This window comes from Nerophis lumbriciformis, linkage group LG18 (assembly GCF_033978685.3).
Source record: "Nerophis lumbriciformis linkage group LG18, RoL_Nlum_v2.1, whole genome shotgun sequence".
NCBI lineage: Eukaryota > Metazoa > Chordata > Actinopteri > Syngnathiformes > Syngnathidae > Nerophis > Nerophis lumbriciformis.
In genome coordinates this window covers 24,650,045-24,660,000 of record NC_084565.2, presented here as the reverse complement: position 1 = coordinate 24,660,000, position 9,956 = coordinate 24,650,045, and the positions used below count along the sequence as shown (strand labels likewise).

General features: G+C 41.2%; 1 protein-coding gene across 1 annotated transcript in view; it reads left to right on the top strand.

The window, feature by feature from the left end:
- The window catches only part of polrmt (polymerase (RNA) mitochondrial (DNA directed)), a 100,284-nt gene that overhangs the window by 1,919 nt on the left and 88,409 nt on the right, over positions 1-9,956 (top strand). Inside the window, exons 3-4 of the mRNA XM_061977883.1 lie at positions 801-1,792; positions 3,489-3,622. Of these exons, the coding sequence (XP_061833867.1) occupies positions 801-1,792; positions 3,489-3,622 (1,126 nt within the window). The remainder of the gene's footprint in view (positions 1-800; positions 1,793-3,488; positions 3,623-9,956) is intronic.

Genomic DNA, 9,956 nt, shown 5'->3' with positions numbered 1-9,956 from the left:
ATTTAAATAGTCTTGATTGCGAAAACAAAGCAGGTGCGGGCAATAGCACTCAAAGGAAGGCGTGAAGCTGCTACAGGAGAACACCAACAAAACAGGAAGGGTCACCAAAATAACAGCGCAGGACAGTAACTAAAGCACGACACACAGGAAACAACAACAAACTCAAAATAAGGCATGACAACCTGGTGGAGTTTAATTTTTTAACCTTTTCTGCTGGTGGTGTGCCTCTGTATTTTTTTAATGAAAAAAATGTGCTTTGGCTCAAAAAATGTTGAAAAACACTGATCTAGTTACCGTATTTTTCGGAGTATAAGTCGCACCGGAGTATAAGTCGCACCTGCCGAAAATGCATAATAAAGAAGGAAAAAAACATATATAAATCGCACTGGAGCCCGGCCAAACTATGAAAAAAACTGCGACTTATAGTCCGAAAAATACAGTAATAGTGTGAGAGTCCAGTCCATAGTGGGGCCAGCAGGAGATCATCTTGAGTGGAGACAAGTCAGCAGTGCAGAGACCTCTTTATCTGATGCACAGATGAGTGGTCCACCCCGGGTCCCGACTTTGAACAGCTAGCGCCTCATCTGTGGTCACCTAATTGGAGAGGGGGGCAGAGCAGAAAAGAGACGGCAGATCAACTGGTCTAAAAGGGGGCTCTATTTAAAGGCTTGTGTATACAAATGAGTTTTGAGATGCGAGTTATTACCCCTGAATTTAAACACGTGGAACTATAATGCTGACACAGATGCAATTACTTGATTTAATCGTGAGTAATTTTGTTACTTGTTTATCTTCTTCAGTGCTGGAGGCCAGGATCCAGCAACTTCAATGTGATGGCATTCTTGAGGTACAGAAATCAAAAGTGGATTTGCTTCAAGCCCCCTCTTCCGCGAGGCGCATCTTCTCTGGTGAAAATTCTAGGAACACACCTGCGGTGAAGGCGGACATCCCTAAATTGGCACAAAAATCCCAGCCCAGTCCTTGGATGGAGAAGTTAACTCTGGAAAGTAAGAACAAACTGAAGACATGGAACACGCTCAAGCAGAAAATGAAGAAGAAAGTCACAGAGAAACCAAAAGAAAAGCAACTAAACAGTCAAGTCAAACATAAACATCCTGCCACAGCTTTTAAAACAATATCAACTCCAAATAACAACACGGTCATAAGGTCTGATAAGATTAGTACTGTTGTTTCGCCCATCAAGATTTCTGCTGCTACAACAGAGACTATTATCACAGAATCAAAATCAGCAACGCAAAAAAAACACAGTAGCAAAAAAAAGCACTCTCAGAAAGAAGTCAAAGTCCCTTGTCAAACAACTTTTAAAACAATATCAACTTCAAAGAGCGACATGAACATAAGGTCTGACAAGATGAGTGCTGGTGTTTCACCCGTCAAGATTTCTGCTGCTACAGCAGGGACCATCGTCACAAAATCAGCATCACAAAAAAAACAGAAAACCAAAAAAAAGGAGTCCAAGAAAGAAGTCCCTAGTCCAAAAACCCAAATGACAGCAGAGGAGCTCGCACGGGTGAAGGAGCTGGAAAGGAAACTTAGCCAGAAAGTACACCATTTGTCCTATTTAGGTCAACCAAAGGGACATCGGCAGGGTGCAGAATTCGCTTCGAGCGACCTCCGCTCCAGCATCGTGTCTTACCTGGAGACTTGTGTGTTCGCGGGGAACATTGACCTGGCGGAGCATTTCCTTCTCAGCCAGCACAAACGTAGGAGTCGACGGGCGCTTCTCAACACAGACGTCTACAACATCATGATGCGAGTCTGGGCCAAGAAGGTCTGTTGATAAGTCGTGCTGTAATATAGAAATTGCAGTGTCTTTTCAAGGGACAATACTCAAATGAAACTTGTTTATATTCTTGTGTAGTCTGTGTACATTGATTTACTAGCTACTGAAAATGAGTCAACACACAGCAGCTATTGTAGTGTGGAGGCAGGTAGCGAAAACGAAATTGAAGAAGAAACTGAAGCTATTGAGCCATATCGGTTTGAACCGTATGCAAGCGAAACCGACGAAAACGACACGACAGCCAGCGACACGGGAGAAAGCGAGGACGAATTCGGCGATCGCCTTCTAACCAACGATTGGTATGTGTTTGTTTGGCATTAAAGGAAACTAACAACTATGAACTAGGTTTACAGCATATGAAATACATTTGGCAACAACATGCACTTTGAGAGTGCAGACAGCCCATTTCAGGCGCGCTAAGAACATATATTTTTCCACGATTTCAGCACTCAGGTTAACCATACCTAAATAGACACAAAATACTGCATTACACAAGACTACCCGATTGTACTCGAATGATTGAAAAAAATGTTTTTAAGCTAAATTATTGGTAAACACAGTTTATGTATAATAATTTACGTAAAACCGTGAGTAATGAATAACGTTTTCATCAATTAATATATTCTGTAGACATACCCTCATCTGCTCTCTTTTCCTGAAAGCTGATCTGTCCAGTTTTGGAGTTGATGTCAGCAGGCCAGGGAAGCTAAGGTCTTTATCGTTGGAAATGCATCTGCTTTGAGTGTCGCAGGATATCCACACATTCTTGCCATCTCTGTCGTAGCATAGCTTTCGTCGGTAAAGTGTGCGGAACAAACGACTGACCATTTCGTCGGCTTTCCCCACACCCTCGTATTTTGAACAAATTCCGTCCAATTTCTTGCCACTTTCGCATCTTTGGGCCACTGGTGCAACTTGAATCTGTCCCTGTTCGTGTTGTTACACCCTCCGACAACACACCGACGAAAGTGAGAAAATGGCGGATAATAGAAAGGCGTTTAATTCGCCAAAATTCACCCATTTAGAGTTCGGAAATCGGTTAAAAAAATATATGGTCTTTTTTCTGCAACATCAAGGTATATATTGACGCTTACATAGGTCTGGTGATAATGTTCCCCTTTAAATAGCTGGCAACAAAAAGTAAGTCCAACTTGTGTCTAATGTGGGAAGATTTAGTGTGAGCACCATTGTCACCAAGCACTGCCTTAATCCTCCTGTTGGAAATGTTGGGCAGCTTGCAGTCCTTGTCAATCCTTCCACTCGAAGGTGCCCCACCAGTGCTCAATTAGGTTCAGGTCTGGAGAAGACACACTCCATCGCCTTCAGCGTCCTCAGAAAGACACCTGACATCTCAGAAGTGTGTTTAGGCTTGTTTATTATGTTAGAAAACTGCAAAACAGAAAAAAGTTTCCAAAGGGACGATGTCACTGTATGTTTCCCCTCAATTAGCTGCATCGGCGCTGTGCCTGTGGCATTCATGCAGCACCAGGCGAGACTGTTATCTTGGAACTCACTAGTGATAATGGCTGTGTTTGACTCATTTTTAGTGCATAGTAAATATATACCGCAATACAAAGGGAACGCTGACTACTCCAAAGTATATCCACTTTTCATTGTTTTTGTAATGCCCTGTGAGAATGGCACTGAGTTGAGTAAGTTTTCTCCCTTTTTTTCCCCATTCTAGGGCATCTTGAATCCGATTAGCAGCTTGTTTATTCTCCTAGAGGAGGCGGGTCTGCGACCGAATGCTGTGTCCTATAGTGCTGCTCTGGAGTGTATGGGCCGGAGTGCTAACTGTCCTCCTCAACTTATTTCGAGGTACGAACACACTGACAGAAACACCACAGGGTTGATGTGGCCGCAGTAATGAAGCCTACCAGCAGGTGTCATGCTATCTTCATGGTCATAGATGGCACCATACTTTAGTCCAGTGTTTTTCAACCACTGTGCCGCGGCACACTAGTGTGTACCGTGAAATACAGTCTGGTGTGCCGTGGGAGATTATGTAATTTCACCTAATTGGGTTAAAAATATTTTTTGCAAACCAGTAATTATAATCCGCAAATGTGCCGTTGTTGAGTGTCTGTGCTGGTAAAGTAACCGGTAGCAGGTAGCTAATTGCTTTGTAGATGTTGGGAACATGGTTTGTCGTGATCACAATATGCAGACGACAGCGGGAGGCAGGGTGCAGGTAAAAAGGTATATAATGCCAAAACCAAAAATAATCAAATGGTAAATGGGTTATATTTGTATAGCGCTTTTCTACCTTCAAGGTACTCAAAGCGCTTTGATGCTATTTCCACATTCACGCATTCACACACACATTCACACACTGATGCCGGGAGCTGCCATGCAAGGCTCTAACCATGACCCATCAGGAGCAAGGGTGAAGTGTCTTGCTCAAGGACCCAACAGACGTGACGAGGTTGGTAGAAGGTGGGGATTGAACCAGGAACCCTCAGGTTGCTGGCACAGCCACTCTCCCAACAAAAGGCATTGAAACTTAGGGATGGCTATGCAAAACTAAACTAAAACTGAACTGGCTGCAAAGTAAACAAAAACAGAATGCTGGACGACAGCAAAGACTTACAGCGTGTGGAGCAGACGGCGTCCACAAAGTACATCCATACATAACATGACAATCAACACCAAAATAGGAGTGTAAGACAAGAACTAAAACACTACACACAGGAGAACACCAAAAACCTCAAAATAAGTCACAGCGTGATGTGACAGGTCGTGACAGTACATCTACTTTGAGACAAGAGCTATAGTGATGCATGCTTGGGCATGGTTTGAATTCATATCCAACAATTGCGAGAACGACTGCTGAGTTTCGTTTTTTAATGTTTTCTGCTGGTAATGTGCCTCGGCTCAGAAAAGGTTGAAAAACACTGCTTTAGTCTATATGTGCCCTCTGATTGGTGACCAGTCTAAACCAGAATCACCCAAAGTCAACTGGGATAGGCTCCATCTCAACCATGACCTTCCCACCTGCATACCCTGCAGTAGAACTATTAGCCATATCTATGTTGCACCACTTTGAAAGCTCAATGTTGTTTAAAACAACCCGTAGCCTGCTTTACTGTCTGCGTGACTCTCACACGCCCTCGCTTATCCCTTTCCCCTTCCTCTCGAGGTTTTTGCTCCCTCGGATGCCGCAAGAGCAAGTCACCAGGCTCATTACGCATCATCGTTCATCCTCTCTTGTCATATCTTTGTTCGTCTGGACCATACTGACGAGCTGGTGGACTGAACCCGTTTTTGTTCATTTGCCCACACCAAACACAGTAGATGTAAATTCTTTGTCCAACATGCTCATGATGAATATCTCCTTGCATACCATATGTAAAAGGTTTTAGTTGTTAGTGCTTAAATGTCCTCCTTTCATTCCAAATCTGACCTGGAATTCTTGCTCCTTGCAATTTAACGTGGGCATGAAAGAGTTTTTACTGAATTTAGTGGAATAAGATACTTGTTTGAACATGTGCAAAAAACATAAGTTTCATCATCCAGATACTTTGTCTGTGTATCTTTTGATTGGACACGTTCAATCGTATATGATAACCTGGATTTGTATCACATTGGAGCAAGGGTTTTGCAATTAAAATTGATTATGGTCCGTTTATGTAAAATCTTCTGCAAAGGTACAAACCTCATATTGCAAATCAAATCAAACAAGCTCGCCCATATGAATATCAAATGAAAGGAAGTACTGCACATCTTCCTATTGTTTCAATAATATTTGTTTTGATTTAGCACAATGATATTTACCTCCGGGTAGCACGGTGGACAAGGGGTTAGTATGTGGGCCTCACAATACGAAGTTCCTGGGTCCGATCCTGGGCTCTGGATTTTTCTGTGTGGAGTTTGCATGTTCTTCCCGTGACTGCGTGGGTTCCCTCCGGGTACTCCGGCTTCCTCCCACCTCCAAAGACATGCACCTGGGGATAGGTTGATTGGCAACACTAAATTGGCCCTTGTGTGTGAATGTGAGTGTGAATGTTGTCTATCTGTGTTGGCCCTGCGATGAGGTGGCGACTTGTCCAGGGTGTACCACACCTTCCGCCCGTGTGCAGCTGGGATAGGCTCCAGCACCCCCGCGACCCCTGTAAGGGACAAGCAGTAGAAAAAGGATGGAATGGACAGACATTTACCTCCATTGCGATCTAGAGAAAACAGAACCAAATTTCTTTAAATAATAGGAAATACATCTCACAAAGTGCTTCTATATGATTTAAATAAATATTTAATAATAATAACAATGGATTAGATTTATATAGCGCTTTTCTATACGCTAGACATTCTAAGCGCGCACAGAGAAGTGAGAACCCATCATTTATTCACTCCACGCTCACAACATGGTGGTGGTAAGCTACATTTGTAGCCACAGCTGCCTTGGAGTAGACTGACGGAGGCTTGGCTGCCAGTTTGCGCCTATGGCCCCTCAGACAACCAGTAGACATTCATACACCAGTTTGAGCAGCACTGGGAGCAAGCATGCCATTTGTAAAAAATATAAATTTAAAAAAGCTGTGCATTGTCATCTGTGGCTAGAACGATACACATGCAGCACTCTGCATTAAGGCTGCAGCTATTGGTTATTTCAGTAATCCAGTAATATATCGATTCATTTAACAGGTTATAGCTTCAAATTGTCTTTTAGGGAAAATAGTTGAAAGTAAACAAGGATATTTCTGATGACCTTTCTTGTTTCTTCTTATAAATGCACATACATACCATTGACAATACACGTTTACCGTGGGAGCATCACAATACTGAATATTACTTATTTAAAGTTAAAAAGTTTTAAAAAATAACTAGCCTAAAACCAGGTCATAGAAAATAAATAAAGAACCAAACTCAACTAAAATACTCTATAATCAAGTATGATAAATTGAGTGGCAGTGTTTTAACAATTTAACACATACACATTTGAAAAAGTATAAATATTACGGAGTAGTGTTGGATTTCTGGAAAACAACACGTTAGCATTAAAGGGGAACATTATCACAATTTCAGAAAGGTTAAAACCATTAAAAATCAGTTCCCAGTGGCTTATTTTATTTTTCGAAGTTTTTTTCAAAATTTTACCCATCACGCAATATCCCTAAAAAAAGCTTCAAAGTGCCTGATTTTAGCCATCGTTATATACACCTGTCCATTTTCCTGTGACGTCACATAGTGATGCCAATACAAACAAACATGGCGGATAGAACAGCAAGTTTATAGCGACATTAGCTCGGATTCAGACTCGGATTTCAGCGGCTTAAGCGATTCAACAGATTACGCATGTATTGAAACGGATGGTTGTAGTGTGGAGGCAGGTAGCGAAAACGAAATTGAAGAAGAAACTGAAGCTATTGAGCCATATCGGTTTGAACCGTATGCAAGCGAAACCGACGAAAACGACACGACAGCCAGCGACACGGGAGAAAGCGAGGACGAATTCGGCGATCGCCTTCTAACCAACGATTGGTATGTGTTTGTTTGGCATTAAAGGAAACTAACAACTATGAACTAGGTTTACAGCATATGAAATACATTTGGCAACAACATGCACTTTGAGAGTGCAGACAGCCCAGTTTTCATCAATTAATATATTCCGTAGACATACCCTCATCCGCACTCTTTTCCTGGGGGTCTGGCGGCAGATTTCTTTGACTTTATCGTTGGAAATGTATCTGCTTTGAGTGTCGCAGGATATCCACACATTCTTGCCATCTCTGTCGTAGCATAGCTTTCGTCGGTAAAGTGTGCGGAACAAACGTTCAATTTCTTGCCACTTTCGCATCTTTGGGCCACTGGTGCAACTTGAATCCGTCCCTGTTCGTGTAGTTACACCCTCCGACAACACACCGACGAGGCATGATGTCTCCAAGGTACCGAAAACAGTCGAAACAACGGAAAATAACAGAGCTGATTTGACTCTGTGTTTGTAATGTGTTTGAGAAAATGGCGGATTGTTTCCCGATGTGACGTCACGTTGTGACGTCATCGCTCCGAGAGCGAATAATAGAAAGGCGTTTAATTCGCCAAAATTCACCCATTTAGAGTTCGGAAATCGGTAAAAAAAATATATGGTCTTTTTTCTGCAACATCAAGGTATATATTGACGCTTACATAGGTCTGGTGATAATGTTCCCCTTTAACAAACTGAAAATGCTAACATGTCCTTACATATGTTTGAATAAAACATTTGTTTTGCAAGTCAAACATATGATAAAGATGTCTTTAGCTACCAAAAGACTTTTACCTTGTTTCTGCGTGTTTGCTGCTCTTTAATGTGCAGGATACTTTCTCGTTACGTGTTGCATCAGCATTAAAGTGATATTATGAAATGCCAGCTGCGTTTGACAATGCAAACATTTCACCACGTCTGTCTTTTTCAGTTTTAATTAATCGCAAAAAAATTCTCTAATCTTCTTTGGGCCCTTTGCTCTCTTTTGTCCTCTTCTTTCTCTCTCTGCTGTTCATGCCACACACACACAGACCATAAACACCGCAGCGTGACATACAGTAAGCACATCACCACAGGTGTACCTCTTTTGTGTGCTCTATTTCTCTCATTATAGCAACATAATACAAATCAAAGCTTAATTCTAATCGAATTTAATAGATGAATCATTGCAGCCCTATCTGAATAGCTGCATCAAGCTGCAACAATAAATCTAATGTTAAAGTTTTGCATTTTTTGGTTAGTGTTGTAGCAGTGGCGTGTACAGACCAAGAGTAATGAGATAGCTTTTTTTATTTTCTCAATAATTTTGTAGTCTTTTTTTTTTTATTAATGTCTACAAACTCGGGGAATAATTCCCTGGACACAGAAAGACTTTGAGGGCAAAAACGAAAGGATATTAATGAGTGATAAAGAGTAATTTTTGCTTATGTCTACTTATGTGTATTATTGACTTTGTTTTGTTAAAACAATTGTATGTAATATTGTGGTGATATCGTTATACTGTCAATGACAATATTATGATAAATGATAAATGGGTTGTACTTGTATAGCGCTTTTCTACCTTCAAGGTACTCAAAGCGCTTTGACACTACTTCCACATTTACCCATTCACACACACATTCACAAACTGATGGAGGGAGCTGCCATGCAAGGCGCTAACCAGCACCCATCAGGAGCAAGGGTGAAGTGTCTTGCTCAGGACACAACGGACATGACGAGGTTGGTACTAGGTGGGGATTGAACCAGGGACCCTCGGGTTGCGCACGGCCACTCTCCCACTGCGCCACGCCGTCCACAGTTAATACATGTGATTGGTATCGACCGATCTCTGCCATTGCCGATCAGAATCGGCAACATAAAACCCTGATCGGAACATCCCTACCATCTACAACGGTCTAGAAGCAATATTATAATCTGTAATTATTATATTATATTTTAGGACTGCAACAATTAAACTGATCAATTTGATGAGGAAAAATATTTGATTTATATCATGTTGCTTAGATTGTGTAATTAGTGTAACTAATACAAATTCATAAAATCCGGACCACATAGAGTGCTCGTAACTTTAAAATATGCGGTCCTAGTTTCTGCACTCCTACTGCAATAAAGTGCACATGAGCGTGGTGGTGTGTGGGTGCAGAGATCTGTGTGGCAGCAAACAGCGAATATATTTTGTAAAGAGTGCAATATAAAAGTTGATGATGTGCATTGATTTAAGCAGAACATGTTTTGTTTATTTCAAGTATTTTCACCTAAAATACGCATTGAGGCTAAAAAGTGTGTTTTCTCCAATTACTCGATTAATCAAACTAATTGATTACTTACCGTATTTTCCGGACTATAAGTCGCTGTTTTTTTCATAGTTTGGCCGGGGTTGCGACTTATACTCAGGAGCGACTTATGTGTGAAATTATTAACACATTACCGTAAAATATCAAATAATATTATTTAGCTCATTCACGTAAGAGACTAGACGTTAAGATTTCATGGGATTTAGCGATTAGGAGTGACAGATTGGTTGGTAAACGTATAGCATGTTCTATATGTTATAGTTATTTGAATGACTCTTACCATAATATGTTACGATAACGTACTAGGCACGTTCTCAGTTGGTTATTTATGCATCATATAACGTACACTTATTCAGCCTGTTGCTCACTATTCTTTATTTATTTTAAATTGCCTTTC